The sequence below is a fragment of the Mytilus galloprovincialis genome, chromosome 12, assembly GCF_965363235.1.
Source record: "Mytilus galloprovincialis chromosome 12, xbMytGall1.hap1.1, whole genome shotgun sequence".
Lineage (NCBI taxonomy): Eukaryota > Metazoa > Mollusca > Bivalvia > Mytilida > Mytilidae > Mytilus > Mytilus galloprovincialis.
In genome coordinates this window covers 46,226,646-46,246,614 of record NC_134849.1, presented here as the reverse complement: position 1 = coordinate 46,246,614, position 19,969 = coordinate 46,226,646, and the positions used below count along the sequence as shown (strand labels likewise).

At 32.7% G+C, this 19,969-nt stretch overlaps 1 protein-coding gene across 7 annotated transcripts in view; it reads right to left on the bottom strand.

Moving 5' to 3' along the window:
• LOC143053955 (uncharacterized) overlaps nucleotides 1–18,385 on the bottom strand; it is a 32,108-nt gene extending 13,723 nt beyond the window's left edge. For 2 of the 7 annotated variants that reach the window (XM_076226775.1, XM_076226779.1), the window contains exons 1-3: nucleotides 14,045–14,249; nucleotides 4,050–4,149; nucleotides 941–2,245 (exon numbers count right to left, since the gene is read on the bottom strand). In XM_076226775.1, the coding sequence (XP_076082890.1) occupies nucleotides 941–2,245; nucleotides 4,050–4,149; nucleotides 14,045–14,110 (1,471 nt within the window). In that variant the 5' untranslated portion in view covers nucleotides 14,111–14,249. Of the gene's footprint in view, nucleotides 1–940; nucleotides 2,246–4,049; nucleotides 4,150–14,044; nucleotides 14,676–17,989; nucleotides 18,130–18,279 lie in introns of those variants that run through there. The other 5 variants (XM_076226778.1, XM_076226777.1, XM_076226776.1 and 2 more) reach the window with 5 other exon arrangements.
• Nucleotides 18,386–19,969: the final 1,584 nt, after the last annotated feature.

Genomic DNA, 19,969 nt, shown 5'->3' with positions numbered 1-19,969 from the left:
GCCTTTCACCGGATTAAGAAGTCGTGCAACACAACAAGGTCAATGGATTTCGATTTCTGGATTCCCTTTATATGCCCTATATATTTGATTCGAATGCCCCCAAAGACTTCCGTTAGCTATTTGGCAACTATAAAGTCCGAGAATAAACTGGACCCCTGCTGTTGTTTCACTGTTATCGTGTGCCGAAGTATCAATCAGCGGGTTACCAGTTTAGTCCGAGAACTCGTGTGTACAATGATGTTCCCGATTCAACTACGGAATCGTCATTTGACATATTTGACTGTGAATCTGAATTGGTCAGTGAATTAACGGATTAGAAAATAATTATAAAAAGCAAAATCGCTCCACGTCGGACATCTCCCAACGACGAGCGTGATTGACGGAGTGCGTTTGATTTACATTTACATCTAAATCAACACAAAAATAAACTGTCGTCTGTTGTGTCACCTATTATCCCCTGTCAGTATATGCCAAAATTATTTTTTGTGTCGACTTCCGTTTACCTCTACAATCCGAATACCTGTGAAAACCGAACAAAACGCAAAGTCCCGTGGGTGTTCGGTTTGGACAGGTTTCACTGTATTTTTTTTCCACTGTCATCCCATTATTAAAGTATATATGGATATATAAAGTTAAAAATCAAAAGCTGAAGATATCTGAAAGATCATATGCAATCTTTTGAAAATAAATATAAATAAGTTAATATTCTAAAAGCTGATATAAAGGTATGATTACGGAGTGAACAACATTTTATATATATTTAAGATTATTCCGACTTTATAAGCCGACTAATGAACGTCTTCAATTCAAAACTGTCCATGCAAGCTACATGCTCTTTTAGAAGAAGACATTCCATGGTAGTTCATGCTAAATCGGTAATTTGAGGAAACTACTAGTAAACATGCAGGTGTCAAGGCGCACATATTATTGGTTTATTCACCTCTGCTGAAACATCGGCGCCCATCTGTTGACTTTTGTCTGTAAATAGGACTTTGCGCTTTAACTGGAGCGCTGTGGACTGGCCTACGAAACTTTCTGTCGTCCTGTTTCTGTCTATATGTCTGCTGCCTAGGACTCGGCGTTCCTCTATATTTAGTATCCTGGGGTTTTGGACTTTTTGACTGTTTTCCATTATTACTGACTGTTGAATTTTCTCTATCTTTAGCTGAAGTTATACGAACTTCCGGTGCGATAACTACATGTTTTTGGTTTTCACTCCTTGCAGAAGGCTGTTGATCTGTTTCACTTCTAGCAGATGTTTTCTGATCATCATCGTTTTCTTTATTATGTTCTTCCTTTTCCTTATCGTATGACTCGTTATCGTTTTCTTTAGTAGAGTTTTCATTTTGGCTGGTTGTCATTGAATCATGGCTTTTAACGTCGCTTTTATAATTTTCATCATGGATTAAGTCTTTTGTCTCGTTTTCACTATCATTTTCATCATCAGTTTTATGAGAAATATTTTTAATTTCATCATCGTCATCAGAATCGTTATGATCAACTTTATTTTGAACAGTTTCTTGTTCATCTTCCTGAAAGACTTCAGGCTGCACCGTATTGTGTTCGTTTGAACTGGACTTTGATTCTGACGATTCTGATGACGTGACGGCTGTCGTTTTTTCTTTTTCTGGTGATGCTGTCAAATTTTTAACTGATGACGTTTGTCTTTTTGTATCATTGACATCTTCCGATTTTGAAGACTTATGTGCCCCTTCGTCATCAATAACTACAGGATTTGGTTTCTCATCAGAATTCTTCTTACTTTCATCATTATTTATGTTACCATCATTTGTTTTTGAATGATTGTCATTTTCATTTGTAGAGAGTTGTGTATTGCCGGCTAAATCATCTGGGGATTTCGAAGCAGTATCTTCATTGGTATTATTTTCGTTTCTAGTTTGTGTCAATGTGACATTTTCAGTTTTTTGTTCATCGGCACCATTTTGTTCAAGTTTTGTGACGTCATTATTTTTCTCTCGATTAGTTTCGTCTTGTTGAAGTCGATTGTCATTTTCCATTACAGTTTGGTCATTGTCTGAACCATTTTTGTCCTGTTCAACGTCAGTTGTTTTATTTGAACTTTCTGCCTGATTAGCAACGATAATATTCTCAGTCTGATCCGCTTTTTCTGTATCATTAGAATTTGTAGGAGATTTTGTACTATCTTCATAGTCATTAATGTTGTCTTTCGTATCAGTGGCTTGTTCTAATTTATTTTCTTTCTCGTTCTTAGAGTTTCCTCCAGCTGAATTCATACATATTTATAAAAAGATGCGTACACACTTATATTTGTAACTAGTTTTCAGTAAACCTAAAGTTATGACACCTTGGTTTTACTATGAAAACTTGCTTACTGTGGACTGCAAATTGCTTTCATTCATGTTCCTTTGACAATATTTGTTTTAATTTTAAAAAAGATTTTGAAGTTAAAATTCGACAAATAAACGATGGTGGAATTTCAATAATTTCACTAATGCCTTTTTTAAATATCTTTTGGAAATGTCTAATCAAACAAAATGATTAAGCTTTGTGACACGATATCAGTTACGAGGTCATGAAGATGTAAAATATTCAACTTGATGCAATACATGTAGATATACTTACGCAAAAGTTTATTTATGCTTGTGAATACCAGTGAATTGTAACAAGAATATTCCTTTTACGTATTCAAATTTGTTTGAATGCTCAATTCAATCGATGCATTTAGGTGTTACGACTTCATTTCAGCATACAACTTCACTCAAACATAAATAACTTCATTTTAATATGGAAAATAGCAAAAAAAACCTAGATCCCGCTTTTTGCGTTCACTAATAAAATCAGCCAAAATAGCAGCATGCTTCTATCGCTCTATATAGCAAACACATGTATCTATAATGAGTTTATATATCTACATTACTGGTATATGGCTCTGTGCTTGGACTTTTGCTTATTGATATATATATTGTGCATATTTGTTATGTGTTTTGGATGTGAGTTTGTTCAATCAGTCTCGTGTACAATGTTATGTTTTACAATTGATTAATTTCATCTGGTATTCCCTTAAAATTATGGAAAGGAGATAACTACTAGTTAAGGGACATAACTCGTTAAATCAGTCGATCCACATAATTCTTAAAATCAAATAAAGGGACATAACTCTTAAAATCTCTGTGTTCTATCTTCAGCGTGGTGGTCATATTGTTTAAGATGAATGATCACTGGATACATGTTCTAAAGGAGATATAACAAAGATGATAGTGATCAAGCTTGGTTCAATTTGATCTAGCAGTTGCAGTGCAATTTTTCTGTAAAACTTTATAGATGACGGACGCTAACTGATGACAAAAGCTTACAATTGCCCATAGGGTTCAACACGTTATTTAAGAAGCATAGTTTATCCGTTATATCAAATACATGTTACAATATGTCTGAATACATATCTATATGAATAAATATAAATTTTAATGATATTATTTCAATATATATGAAAAACCATTAAGATGATTGCTCTCTCATTTAAAGGTAAAAATGTCTGTCTTGATAAGAGTGCGTGATTATAATCTTTAATAATGTCTTCCCTTACAAATTTGGATTTACATTTCGAAAAATAAATAATTTACATGAAACGAATATGTCATTTTGGACGTTTTCTTTTGTTTGGCATGTATAGATCTAGTCTCGTTTGACTGGCTTTTAATTCAAAATCGATAAGAAAGTTTAAAGAAAGTTTCAACATTTAAATCAAATGAAATGTCCATTATATGTTTAATTTAAAAGTGCGACCTTTCAAATTAGAAAAGTTATTTCATTTTAAGTTGTACATGGTTTGTTCAAAAGAGTTTATACGTATTATCAAATGATTATGAAACAGGAAATAACGTCAAATCATCAAAATTACGCAGTAATAAACTTTATCCCTGAAAAAATTAACACATTTGTATTTTAATTTTTCGACAACAAGTTCTACTGAAGGAAATCTTAGTTTAAGTGACTTTTTTCATTATTTTTACAACGTCTTTTTAGAATATGTTTAGCCGAATGTTTCCGAATGGACCAGAGTTACTCACCTGTGTCGCTGTCGTCCTCATTTCCGCGTCCTTTTGATTCACCAGCATCGGTTTTTACTTCCCCACCAGTTTCTTCGCTACTCGGAACTTTTACGTCGGTCTAAAAAAGAAGTTTATAAACTATACCAATAATATTTGTTTTCAAATTGTTTAAATACACACATTTACAAGTTCATATTCAGGTTAAATAACCAATCGAGATGGGCTTTTAAAACAATAGTCGATGTATCTTAAACATATAGCTTAATATTTTGATAAAACAAAAGCAGTATCCCCTCTGACTATAATCTCAAGTAAAACCTCCATTATAAATTGAATTTCAAGTTACAAATAAAAAAAAAACAACAACAAAAAAGGGACATAGTTCCATATCCCGAAACTATGTCAATTTTGAAACAGTCAACATTAACTTCTTCATAGATTAATCATTTTAACGTTGTAATATAAAGAAAATATCATGAATATGTAGGAAATAGTGCGACATTAAATTGACGAAGTTGTAAGATCAACAATAAGTCCATATCTGAAAGCAGTTGGCAACCATTTATATCCAGTGCATATTTGATTGAAATATAAGACTTGAAAATCATCAATCGGCATTAATACACAATGCACATGTATCAAGCATGAGCCTTTGATCATAAATAAAACACCACAATCTGAAAAAAGGAAGTGGTTAGGGCATACTGTTTCTGTTGTAGTTTATATAATATAAATGTTTTGACACTTTTTCTATAAAAATAAAGATATGTGGTATGATTTCAAATGAGGCGACTATATATCAGAGTCATAAAACTGTTTCTGTTGTAAAATTGAGAATGGAAATGTGGAATGTGCCAAAGAGACAACAACCCGACCATAGAAAAAAACAACAGCAGAAGGTCACCAACAGGTCTTCAATGTAGCGAGAAATTCCCGCACCCGGAGGCGTCCTTCAGCTGGCCCCTAAACAAATATATACTAGTTCAGTGATAATGAACGCCATACTAATTTCCAAATTGTACACAAGAAACTAAAATTAAAATAATACAAGACTAACAAAGGCCAGAGGCTCCTGACTTGGGACAGGCACAAAAAAAATGCTGTGGGGTTAAACATGTTTGTGAGATCTCAACCCTCCCCCTATACCTCTAGCCAATGTAGAAAAGTAAACGCATAACAATACGCACATTAAAATTCAGTTCAAGAGAAGTGTAGTTTATACAAATGTTTTGACACTTTTTATTTGTGAAAATAAAGATATGTGGTATGATTTCCAACGAGGCGACTATCTACCATAGACAAATCAATAAACGAAAAAACAATTATGACAGGCAGTAACCAACAAACACACACTGGATTGCAGGCTTGTGACATGCTCATCAAGAACGTTGCAGGGTTAAATAGGTTTTGGAGCGCTCAACACTTCCCTAACTTGTGACAGTGATATAACAAATTATTAAACCCGTTGCACATTCATGAATCATTTATAAATAAAGTTGTGTTTTCAAACGTGTCTAACTTTTCTAAAAATCGAGAAACCAGAAATGTTAAAGTATGAAAGACATTGTAGGTACACACAAACAATCATCAATGCTTCATTTTTCCTGACATAATTGAGCGACTGTCTCGCACTCTGGTTAACCTCTCGCGTTAACCTTTCTCAACATGGATAAACTTTAATTTTATAAATATGTATGTAAACAATTTTCTTTACTTGATGTTTCAGTTATTCAAAGTCATTGAAATGTGATTGATACATTTACTTTAAACAGGAAACGACATTTTCTTTTGTGAAAAGTACAAAATTAACATATAGTAAAAGTAATACAAATGTGTTAAACAATTTAAAGGGAATTACCAACAAAGGTTTACAATACGTAGCCTATATAATAAATTGATACTTGAATACTCGGTTACGATGAAGTAATGCACATTGTTTGATACAGTTCTGAACATATGGTTAGAATCAACATCAATGTGTTTGTTTCAAAATAGCTGAGAGGAAAACTATCATTTGTGTCAGAAAATAAAAGATAGTTTTGGAAAAATAATATCTAGTTTGGACAGACAATAGATACAAATGGTCAAAAGAAAAAAGTCGTTTAAATCCATCAGTCTTCTGGTATGAAGGACTTTAGTGCTTTACAGTTCTTGTGAAGTCTTCAATGCTTTCATAGTTAGTGTTTTCAAATTTCAATCCATGGGCCTATTTACTTGCGATGAAACCTGTTTGCATACATTGATCTCAATTTTAGTTATTTTAAAAATGACTAATTCCAATAACCATAGAATAACTTATCCAGTAATTTAGATATAGAAAATATTTCACGGCATCAAAGGCTGTGTTTGTTTTTCAACAATATGATACTAGCATTCAACTCATCATACAATTGGTTGAGTTAAAAACAACAATGTATAAATGCCTTACATACTTAGGATAATAAGTCAAAGAAATGTATCTGATTATATATAATCCTGTCAGTGTGGTTCTTTTCGTTACTTGTTTTACCTGTTTACCTGGTAAACTGAAAGAGCTAATATTATGACGAACTTCAATGTTTGAACAATGCTCGATTCACCATCTGGAAGATGCTCTTCAAGTCTTATATATCGTGAGAAAGAGCCCTCAGTCAGACATAAAAATGGAAGTTTTTAACGACCGTGACTGGCTATACAGCCCTTGTACGGTAGGGAAGTTTTAGCAGTCAGATAAGGAACTTTCAATAGTAGTTTTTTTGGCGCAGAGGATAGATACTCTTCCAGTCTTAGCGTGAGAAAAAGCCTTCAATCCGAAAAGGAACTTTCAGTGGTAATTTTTAACGCAGCGTATTTAAGATCATAACTAACCAAGCTATAGTTTTAAAGTATGCACCACGTATAAAATGTTACACTATCGGTATCTTATACATTTTATTTGTTCATGTCAAATCTGTATCAAGACCTCTCGACATGCTATCAAGTCCTTTAATTTATCTTGTAAAGAAAGATACCAGATACGACGTTTTTATAAATTACACATGTTCATCGCCATAGGATATTATTACAGAGTCATTTAAATTAATTCAAAGATTTTTGCTCGTTTACCAAAGGTTTTGTCACTTTGTTATAAATATGTCATTTATATGATCGTGTTGATAAAGTTTTATGAAATAATAGTATGATGTGTGTTTGTGTATGAATACCATGCTGCTTGGCAAGGGCCAGTAATTGACACAATAAGTCTCTATCTTATTCTATTGATATTTACTAGACACGTATGTGCATATTTCTCGTTTTTTTTAATTTTTATATAGATTAGACCGTTGGTTTTCCCGTTTGAATGGTTTTACACTAGTTATTTTGGGGCCCTTTATAGCTTGTTGTTCGGTGTGAGCCAAGGCTCCGTGTTGAAGGCCGTACATTGACCTATAATGGTTTACTTTTTTCAAATTGTTATTTGGTGGAGAGTTGTCTCATTGGCACTCACACCACATCTTCCTATATCTATATATGTAGTTTCGCGTTTCTTTTTGATTCTACACAAAATTCGCCTTTACCATGAATACTAATTGGACACTTTCAATTTCCTCATTCTGTAAAACGAGCGAAAATATTCCTTTAAATAAGTTTATTGAGTGATTGATTGTTTGATCGTTGTTTGTTTTACCTCACATAGCATTACAATGTGACAATACAACTCATATATTTACGATAATGATGATTTGACGGCCTATTTAATGACATCAAATGTTAACTTTCGAACCATGCGTCGTTTAGTGATTATTTGAATGTTATTCCGTTTCTGATTTTACTGTTTATAGATGCAAAAAAAAACCTCATTTATCAATGATCTTTTATTTCACATATGGTAAAATAATGAGTATACTGTTTTCTTTACAAAAAATATATGGCTGTAAGAAAATGAAGTTCCCATCTGTCATATTGGAGTTCCCCACACACGATACAGTACTCGAGTGTGTCATTACATAATGTTGTCGTTTGTCAAATTATACAGGTTTGTTTTCGTGTCCTTCATGACAACAAGCGATAATAAAGATGTCCTCCTTTAAAAGGCACCAAACTTTAAATTCAATATTGGACCTACAGTATGAAAAATTGACAGGATAACTAATGTTTTCGTGTTCGTTTCTATAGTCTCTGCATTTTCTAAACTCTATAAGGATTGAGTTGCTTTTAAACAAAAATGATGCACAGTCGCTGAAATATAGAAAGTCTCTGTATTTATGCTGCAATCACGCAAATATTTTAAGTACATATAAGAATGAGAGGGAATTCAAACAGCTAGTTTTGAAGTGTATAAAGTGGTACTCTTAAAACGTGAATGCAAGGTTTTTAAGTACACTTATATGGCAAATCACATTTTAACAGATGTGTTTTGATATGAATGGAAAATGTCGGAATTTTAGGTGAATTTCTTGTATGAACAGTGCTATGCCAAATTTGGGCCTTTCTCATGCAAGTGTGGATAATTCTTCAGAATGTATCGCAATATCCATTATGTTATTACATTCTGCTAAACTTTTGAACGAATGTATGAACGTTTGTTTTGCATTTTACATTGTTTTACAACAGGTGAATGTTTTCTTTTGTAAATACTCAAACAATACATTCAGTGTTTTCCGCAATATATTTAATGATTAATGGAGCGTTTTAACTGCTGTAAAACGTAGAATTATAAAATAAGCTGAAACTGATATTTAATATACCAGAGTTCATACCTGCTATACATACAGTATATACCGTATAAAATGGGTTCAAGCCCTCTAAATAACAAAGTAGTACTTATTTTACAAAGCGGATTTCGACAGATCTCTATTGTTCAAAGCAAGGGACATTATACAAAATTTATATCTTTAACCTCATCTCCCTCGGTGAAATCATTAAAATGTTTAAAGAAAGACTGTTTATATTAAAAGATTTACCTATCGAAGATTTAAAGAAAATTTAAATAAAGATTGTTTGGTTTTCACTTTAAAATGTCAAACTTAATTGTTTTGACAACATTGACATTGGGAGAATAATTATGTACCAACGTGTGTGCACTGTAGTTGTTTTGTTGCTTAGGAAACTGTCATAGTGGGATGTTGTGATGGCATAGCAGTAATAATATATTTTTCTTTTTATTGTTTTGGTATATTTTTTTCATTAAATCTTTAATATTGCTCAAAATACAACTAATAAAAAGTATAAAAATTTGCTAAATTTTGGGAAATAAACAAAAATCACCAAATAAATCTGAACTTTAGACAACTTAGGTTGACTGTGAAGGACTAAAAAAAAAGAAAAAACATTTCGAATTTCTTAGTAAATTTACTTCATTTAAGGCCACGTTCCCCATTCACAAATTGCCAAAATTAATCGGATAAATCGTTAATGCACCACTTTTCTCGCAATCTAGTGTTGCGTCCTGAAATGTATGAAATATTTGGCACTGGACTGTCTCTGTTATAAATTCGACGGCGGCTGGGAAATGAAAGATCCGAGGAATACTTAACCTATTTAAGCATTTACAGCAAAACGCCTTGAGTGTGTAGGTAAAGGTAGTTTGGTCAGCTTGTTTTCTAGCTGAACCGTGAAGCCATTGATAGGTTGTCTGTTCTGTGGTCGGGTTGCAGGGGTCGAATTTAAGCTTTTTTGTGTACTAGTCAGCCGGGCCAGTGGACTGAAAACTCTACTGGTCCGGCTCCAAATCTACTGGTCCTGCAAAAATGACATTAATTCCGCCGGACCACCAGCTGACAAAATCTACTGGTCCGACGCAAATTTTACTAATCCCGGACTACCGGACTAGCGCTAATTTCGACCCCTGTCGGGTTGTTGTCTCTTTGACCCATTCCCAATTTCCATTCTCATTTTTACGTATACCACCCTCCTTTTAGAGAAGTCTAGTCTGACCGATAACCAATATATCTGTATGTAAGACTAGACTTCACTGAAAGGAGGGTATGGTACAGTTAACCTTATGACTATTTAACGGTTCAGCTAACTAACCAAAGATATTACTTACACACTCAAGGCATTTTTCTGTAATCTAAATATCACAATTATATAATGTTATCGTAAATTCCTTTCTTGATAAGGACATTTTAAATTACTTAACAGTTTTGCATTGTCTGGCATAAAAGATAATTACTTGCATTGTGAAAATGAAAAAAAAACACAACATGTATGCATGCAATTAAATTAGAAAGGAAACAAGATTGAATTCATGCTTAATTATGTTCTTTCATAGCAGCAACGGTAGCAAATAGAATCTTTTACAATTCTAATTGATTTTCTATGAATATACTAACACGAACAAGAAATAAAATCGAACGACTTCATTGATAAACCACTAAAGAAGAAAATTGATTGCTTTGATATACAGAACCCTCATGTGTTTCTGGGCGATAAAACGGGAAATGAAAAGGCTGATCGATTTCAGTGCTGCTGTAAACATCACAATACTATCTAGTGAAACTGATATGGTGTATATTACACGATATCGACAACGATCAATGTCAATTTCCTGGACCTAACGAGTTTGTAAATGTGTAAGAAAAATATTTTGAAAATTGATTCCGGTATGAAACGATTGAAGAAGGGTATTATAGCATTTAAACACGCAAGTTAATTGATGGGGGTCAATCACAGCTATATTATAGTTTGTTTAAGCGATTGGGGTCAATCACAGCTATATAGTAGTGTATTTAAACGACGAGGGTCAATCACAGCTATATTGTAGTTTGTTTAAGCGACCAGGGTCAATCACAGCTATATGGTAGTTTGTTTAAGCGATGAGGGAAAATCAGAGCTACTTTGAAGTTTTTTTGAGCGATGAGGGAAAATCAAAGCTATTTTATTGTTTGTTTAAGCGATGAGGGACAATCGTAGCTATATTGTAGTTTGTTAAAGCGATGAGGGTCAATTGTAGCTATATTGTATAGATATAGGAAGATGTGGTGTGAGTGCAAATGAGACAACTCTCCATCCAAATAACAATTTATAAAAGTAAACCATTATAAGTCAATGTACGGCCTTCAACACGGAGCCTTGGCTCACATCGAACAACAAGCTATAAAGAGCCCCACAATTACTAGTGTAAAACCATTCAAACGGAAAAACCAACGGTCTAATCTATATAAAAAAAACGAGAAACGAGAAACACGTATAAATTACATAAACAAACGACAACTACTGTACATCAGATTCCTAACTTAGGACAGGGGCAAACATTTGCAGCGGGATTAAACGTTTTAATGGATCCAAACCTTCTCCCTTTTTCTGAATCAATAGCATAACATCACAACATAGAAAAACACACGATAAAATATCAATTGGCAGTCTCAATCAAAAACGTAAATTAAGAAGTTTGTTTAAGCGATGAGTTTCAATCAAAGCTACGCTGCAGTCTGATGAAGAGATAAGGACCAACCCCAACTACTTGGTAGTTTGTTGTAGTGATGGGGGTCTATCATAGCTTCATTGAAGTTTGTTTTAGTGGGTTTTTTTTCCAAATGTATTATGGTTTCCATCAAGCAGTCATTTGATAATTTCAACAAACCAAATGATACACACTCATCTGATAAAGTTGTGTTCACTGTATTAGTGTTTTATATTAAAAGAAAACAGATTATTGGCATATATTTATTCTTACACATTCATTTTAAAATTAATCGATATATGGTTAATTCCACTTTCACTTTGGTATTGCAATGTTGTGCCAAATGTATACCCTCTTTCCTTTTTAATTGCATGCTTTTGTTGCATAATTATTACCTCCGTAACTTAAATACAACTTCTATAAAATTGAATAATAAATAAATAGTTATCACGGTTTTTACTTTGGTATCCGTTGAGTATTAAGCGAAGTAGAACCTTGGAATGAAAAATAGGTATTATTTAATAGTTAATTAGAAAACAGATCTATATTTCTATTCAAATACATAATTTGAAATGTTAAACTTTAAATTATGTAATCAAATTGAAATCACTCAATGAAATAATAAATATAATAGTCACGCAATATTAAAAATAAGTTACGCCAAAGTTACCACAATTGTAGTCAAAATAGAAAACGAATTAGATACATGTAAACAAATATATACCTGTATATGTTCTTTTCGTGTATCCAGTAGCGGATATTTGAATAAAAACAAAGGAAGGCATGAGTGGATAATAGAAAAATTGTTCCTTAAAAGTCGGGCATGGGTTTGTCGCAGTTCGGAAAAATTAACTTAAACACAAATTGATGACCAAAAGGGGGGCGGTCTCCCCCCCCCCTCCTCAATGGTAATGTTTCAAAAATGCATGCCATATCAAAATGTGTGTCTTACGTTGAAAGTAGCATCACTGAAATGATACATCATCTATGTATAGAAAACGTTCACGAAAAAATAAAGTTATCTTATTAAAATATGTTAACATTCTACTTGAAACTTTGTCATTTCATATGGCTTGGAATGAAAAACACTTAATATCATACTTCGGCCCATTTTCGAGACATTTTACATTCTTTTTTTTTTTTCATTTATTTATTGACTGATTTCTTTTTCTATTTTAGTTTATAATCTCTGATGTTCTAATGTTTAGACAATATGCTGATTGAACCCGAGTTATCTATGTATTGATAAAAATTAATCTTAAATGCACATGCAGTCACTTGTACTAAGTATAAACTGCTAACACAAAAATCCTTATAAAATAGACCCAAATGAGGCTGCAATTCAACTAACTACAAAAAATACTGATAACTTAACAATAGAGTACCAAGTACGAATGTCTAAGAATATTTCATTTTCATAGACTTAATGTGTGAGAGAAAAAAGTTTAAAAGTATAATGTAATAAAAAAAAAAAAAAAAAAGTTTTTGAACCAGACTGAACCCGACTGCCGTTAAAATTGAAAATTTTAAAATTGAATATTTCAAATCCTTTTAATCTTTATTAACAGTTAGTTTACATGCTCAATGTTCACTAATTGATGTATTCTGATGATATTCGAGAATGAACTTGATCTGTTCAAATTATACCTGATTAAATTATTCAGGTATGTTTAACGACCATGTTAACATATAAGCAGGATATTTAAGTCTACATTTTCAAATTAAAAAAAAATGACATTCACTTTTTTCTATTGACATATGTCTTAAAATATAAACGATATACCTAGGACCCATGCAATCTTTCAATTGAAAATGTTATATTCAGCTCTTTACATTATTTTTTATGGGGCAAGCAAAAGCCCGCTTCCGGGTGCGGGATTTTTGCGTTCCATTGATGATCCATTGGTGGCTGTGGGATGTTTCCTATTCTTTCGTCTGGTTGTTGTCTCTTTGAAGTATTCCTCGTTTCCATTATCAATTTATTGTTATGAAGTATTTAAAATAATTTTCAAAATATGAAAAAAAATAATCCTGCTACAGCCAGACACAAATTGTTGGTCGGTATATACACAAACTTATATTTCGGTTCGTATCTGTTTTCTATATGTATATATATGCGTATATTCTTATTCGTCTTTCTGTCTCTATGTTTTGAGTAAAATGATTATAAAGTTCTGTGCATTCGATTAAGATAGAAAAAAACTAGGTGAAAATTTTCAATAATATATTTATTACCATAGCGAGTCAAATCAGCAGTAATATACAGCACGTGCGAAATAGCAAAGCATTGCAAAGCATATAAAGCAGATAGTCATATAACAAAGCCTTACAAAGCATAGAAAGCAACTAGTCAAATGACAAAGCGTTACAAAGCATAGAAAGCAACTAGTCAAATGACAAAGCGTTGCAAAGCATAGAGAGCAACTAGTCAAATGACAAAGTCTTGCAAAGCATAGAAAGGAAGTAGTCAAAAATATATACTGCAAAGAAAATTGCATAGCACCATATATAAATACAGGTCTGTATTGATCGCGCATGATTAATTTGTTACCAAAAATTACCAAGCATTGAAAGGTGTATTAGTGTATTATCCAAATTCAAAGTAGTGTCTGTGATCCCTGTACAACTGCACACTGCATTTCAAGTCTACCTTTTTGGACGTTGCTGTTGCTTTCGCATTCTTATCATTTTTGTTTTTTCCCTGTTTGTTTTTCATCGCTTTCTTATCTTTTTTTCCCTTCTGTTTCCCTTCTTTTTTCTTTTCGTCGTCTGAACTGGACGAACTGGATGAACTCGAACTGCTTGACCTTGATCGTTTTCTTTCTCTTTTCTTCTTTAAATCTTTTTTGTCTTTTTCCTTTTGTTTGTTTTTCGTCGCTTTCTTATCTTTTTTCCCACTCTTTCTTTTTTCCTTTTTGTTTTCGTCGTCTGAACTGGACGAGCTAGATGAGCTCGAACTGCTTGAACTTGACCTTGATCGTTTTCGTTCCTTTTTCTTCTTCAACTCCTTTTTGGGTTTTCCCTGTTTTCTATCAAATTCCTTTTGTTTCTTGTCCGTCGCTGTTTTATCTTTTTTCTTCTTACTTCTTTCTTCTTTCGAAAGCTTTTTGCGTTCGTCATCTGAACTAGAGGAACTCGAACTGCTAGATCTTGAGTGTTTTCTTTCGTTTTTCTTCTTTAACTTCTTTTCCCTTCTTTCATCTTTCGTAAGTTTTTTGTTTTCATCATCACTTGACGAACTTGAACTGCTTGACCTTGACCTTGCTCTTCGGCCACCCTTTTCCTTTTTCTATAAGAGCAGTTAAGTATGCAAGGTAATGAGGCATTCAAAAGCATTATCACTAATCACTAAAAGGAACTATGTAAAAGTTGGTATAAAAGAGTATGTCGTGTGTTTATAAACAAAGCAAAGAAAAATAAGCGCAAAGCCCTTGTTCTTGTCTACGAGATAACAGTGCTATATTCCGATGGACTTCCATTTGGTTTACCCAGGCCTGACATTTGATTAATTTAAGCAATGTGTTTTCAATGACAGTAAAGTTTGTCATAATATTGTGATTTCAAACGGTTATTGTATTGTTAACTGTGTAATGTGCCTCTATGTTCAAATAGATACATAACAACTATTATTGATTGATTAATTGATTGATTGATTGATTGATTGATTGGTTTGTGTTTTTATTTATGAAGGAAGCTGGGATGACCGGAAAAAACTACCAATCTTCGGTAGGAAAAGTAACAATCCTAGTCAATTTAGATTTTAGTCAAACACACCTGCCATGTGCAGTATTCGAACTCACAATCTCATAGTTGAAATGCTAGTGATACTGTATTTTACATTCGGAGACTCCTATCGACCTTCGGTAGGAAAAGAAAACTAACAATCCTAGTCAATAGAGATTGGAGTCAAGCAAACCTGCCATATGGGGTATTCGAACTCACATTCTCAATGCTTACATGCTAGTGATACAGTAGGTTGACTACTTGGCCACTGAAAATCCAAAAACAAATAACAAAGAGACTCATACAAGTATTTTTAACAGAAGACACACTACTTTTAACAGAAGACACACAACTTTCAACAGAAGACACACTACTTTTAACAGACGACACACTACTTTTAACAGAAGACACACTACTTTTAACAGAAGACGCACTACTTTTAACCTACAAAGGCTCAGTTCTTAAGTAGTATGCGGGTAACGTTCGTAGAGGAAATTTGATTTTATCCAAAAATGAAACGGTACATTCAAATAAGTGAGGAACATTTCACATTTGACACACTTATATCTAGCAAAGTAACAGTTTTATCGTTAGTCTATGGTATAATTGGCTGAGAACAAACAGAAAAAAAACCCTAACAGAACACAGAAAAACCGCAAGGCCCCCTTTTCTCCGAGGAGCCACAATACGACTATATATATATTACGAATCAAATCTACTCTAACATCGTTAGGTTGATTTTCTAGGCACTTCTATATATATATAAATCGGTACAGTATAGTAGAACACTGTGTCAGTTAAAGAAAGAGCCATCTCTCGGTGGTAGTACATTTTACCAACTAATTGTACACACTATTTTGTCAAGACTGCACTTTTCAGTTGATAAACCACTCAATCCAACATTACATGCAAGACAAAAGTGTTAAAATTATATAAATCTTCGATGCATGGATATGATTCTGTAGTGTTCGCATGCTTTACATTATAACTACATTAAAATTTGTGTAAATAACTGTTTATAATTAAGTATGTTTTGAATTTATGACCTTTTTATAAATAAAAACTTGAGGGTTGTTCGTATAAATTATACTGTAAACAAAGCGTCAGTGCCTATTTGATCTGAAATGAACTTTGAATAGCTCGGTAAATATTTGGAACAAAACTTGATTGATCAAGTAAATTTACTTATGATCTCCATTATCGAGCCCTTTATACAAGTTTAAAACAGCCTTTTAATGTAAAAAATTATGGTTTGAGGGTTCACAGCATAATTAGTCATTAAAAGAATATACTAACTTATATGCTCCGGGAGTGTACGACGTTCTTGCTCCATTAATATTCCCCGTCGTATTGTTTTCCTTGGGAAAAGGCATTGTATTATCGTTTTAAGAAAGAGTGAAATAAATACGCAAAGTTGTGTCTGCTGATATACACAATGTACTTCGGTCAACAAAAAGGAGTCTTCGATTTTTAAATAAAGATATATATTGCAAATTGAATTAAGGTGAACAAATCTCCTCATTAGTTTAATTTTTTATACATGTATGGACAAAATATTATTTAATTTGATTAAATATATTTGTGTATTGTTATTTGGTAGCATTAAACTTATTTAAACTCATTAATCGTTAAATCTCAAGATTATCAGATTTAAGATAAAAATTAAAATGCATTTAAATCAGCACAGTTCTTCTTGGTCATGCATTTATTATGTGTATTGTGTACATATGTATTTATTTAAAAAAAAAAACGTTTAAGTTAATGGTATACCTTTATATCAAATCTAAGTAACGGAACAAAAGACACGGTTAGAAGGGAAATGTTCTTCCCCCTTTCCCAGCCCCATCGGTTCAAATGAAGGCTTGTGATTGTATGAATGTGTTGAAATCAGAGTGCAAAGCATATTAAGCTTGATTCGTTATGATAATATTTTTTTTAGGTATGAGCATGTAGGTCAATTAAAATTGACAGACAGTCCATGAATTCTTTTATCTTTAATTCATTTCCCAGACTCTTCCTCTCACTACACATAATTCCATACATTGTTCTCCTTTTAACTATAGGAGATACAGTACATTTCGTCTTTTTTCAATTTATGTTTGTTTTTCTCCGTACGAGCTTAAAAAGTTTAAGAACAAGTCATTATAACAATACTTATTAGACTATAAAAGGGGCATCAATTTACATACCATGCATACTAGGTGACCAGAACATTATTCAATGAGTTAACATTCATCTATTCTACTGACAAATCACAGGTCAAAGACATTAATAATATAAATTAAACAAACGAAGTTAGTTCAAAATTTGTTTTGTCTCTCTGCGATAAACGTGTAAAACGGAAGCGTTCAAATTGGGGAAGAGGGGGGAGGGGGCATTTTAATTTTAAACAAAGTTAGTTCCACTTTCTCTTTTCTCTGTAACAACCCTTGTCATACGAAAACTTACGAATTTGGGGTGGGTTAAGCATCTGGATAATGTTACAACAAACAAAATGCATTGACAACTTCCATATGTGCGAAGGCTTATTTAACAATAGTTATAAACGTGATAATTTAGCTTACACGTTAATGGGCTTTAAGAATAATAGGCATATATATAATCTATATTTCTATTGCATTCGTATATCTACTAATCAATACATGTTTCAATGTAATGATGGTTTATGCTTGAAATGTATAATACCTAGCAATTTAACATAACATTTTCTTTTTGAATTACACAGGTATTATAAATAAAGATGTGTTATGTGTAGCAAGTCACAGTTAGTATAAAACACTTTATAATATCTTTTTTTTAAAGTTAAGATTTATTTGAGTAGTTAGAATATAATTTTACACCAAAAGTGTTAAAAACTTAAAACTTTTCCTACCTCAGACATTATTCCAACATTTAATCACTCGTTAGCCGTTTTTATATTTCACAGTTGCTCAATTTACAATTAAAATCATAACACACCGTCCACTGCTCAAAGCGTCATGTTGTCTTGGCGACACTGCCGGTGCGACTATGTATAAATACTCCGGAACAATTGAGGCATTTAAACATATCGATTTTGAAGGCCTGCTCAAGAACGTCTTTATGAAATAATTAAAAAAGATTGTATCATATTTATATTTTAAACGAATTAAATGCCTTTACTAGATTAGCATTTACACTTACCTGCATTTGATCAATTTCACGGATTATAAAAAGGTGAACTGTCGAGTCTCATCTATTCAAATATGATATGGAGAATCAAATCTGTTGTATGGAGAAAAGAATTTACCTTGATTTTTATTACATAATTTAAATGAGAAAAGAGAATCTAATGACTGTACCGTAATCTTTCTTTGTTGGAAATTCAAAAATGTAATCGATGATATATACGGGCAGATTAACGATCAATTCTACCGGCAAAGTTTTGCAGATTTGTCAACTCATTGTAGATATTTTTTAAGATTTCTCACTGGCGGATAAATGTCTTTTCTTTATTCAAAAGACAAAACAAAAGTAAAACAAATATGTTGATGATCCCAGTAGAATAAAAACACATACATTTACGAGATGAACAATCATGGGGCAAAAACAAATAACTGCTAAAAGCTATGTATTTAAACAACATAAGGAAAAATAACATAAAGCTGTATCTAAAGATTATTTTCGGGACCACAGAAAACTGACATTCAAAATGATGGTTTTTTTTGGGGTACAATTGCATAGATATATTACTACAGGTAGAACATAGCGAGAAAACACATGACAGGTTAACATGGAGTGCAAATGTCCTTATGCATACTATTACCGTGTGAGATAGAACATTACAAATCAGATCTATAACATAGCAGGGTTCATGTGAAAATAAGATCTGGTACAATTGCTAATGAGGCCACTATCCCCGATAGACTATAGGACAGAGCAACTAATATCTACAGCTCACCACACGGCCTTAAACAATGCAAAGCCAATACCGTATGGCAGGTACATGTATAAAAGCCCATGGAATGACTAATATAAAACAATTCAAACGTGAAAACTTATAACGACCTAATTTTTGCACAAAATAATGAAAAAAAAACAACCAGGCAACATGCAACACAAACGACACATATCCAGAAATCAACGCCACTTTGCTTATTTGAATATTATACTAAAGAAATCGGATACGGGTCACGGAAATTATATCAAAATGATAGGGAATTTTGAAAAATGTCTGTTTTAATTTTAATTTAAGTGATAGACAGGTTGCCGGGGCAGACAATAAGTATACACAACAATATACACAATTTAAACGAAACATAATGACTGTTGTTTCAAAAATCAAGGTTCCTGAGCTATTTTAAAAATCGAAGCGAGAGTCTTTTAACATTGCAGTGTAAAATTGAAATGGCTGAAACGTCAAATTTGCAAACTTCGTGTTGAAAATTTGCTTGCAAGGTCATTAGAAAAACAGTTTGCCGGGGTGAAATTTGAAACTTGAATGTCCAAAGAATAAGCAAGTCCAAACCTTGTATGTGTAGTCGTTGAACTCTAGGTTCCTACTTAAAGTTAAAATGCCCCTATTTCAAGAAGAAGAAACTCACGAAAACATGATAAATTCACTAAATTCTCGTGCATTGTTTTGACTTTGACCGCCTGACAACTTTACGGAAATATCAAAGTGATTGTAAATAAGGACTCTGTGACGGGCAACTTATAATATCCGTATTTTAAAGATTTTAGTGATATCAAGCCAGTCCAGTTCAAACTATTATCACGTGGTACAATTCTCATTTACATAATATGAATATTAATTAGCAAAAATTCTGGCTATGAACCACTGACGGAATTAAGGGTAACTGACTTGAGGCATGCACATACAGAATTTGGCGGG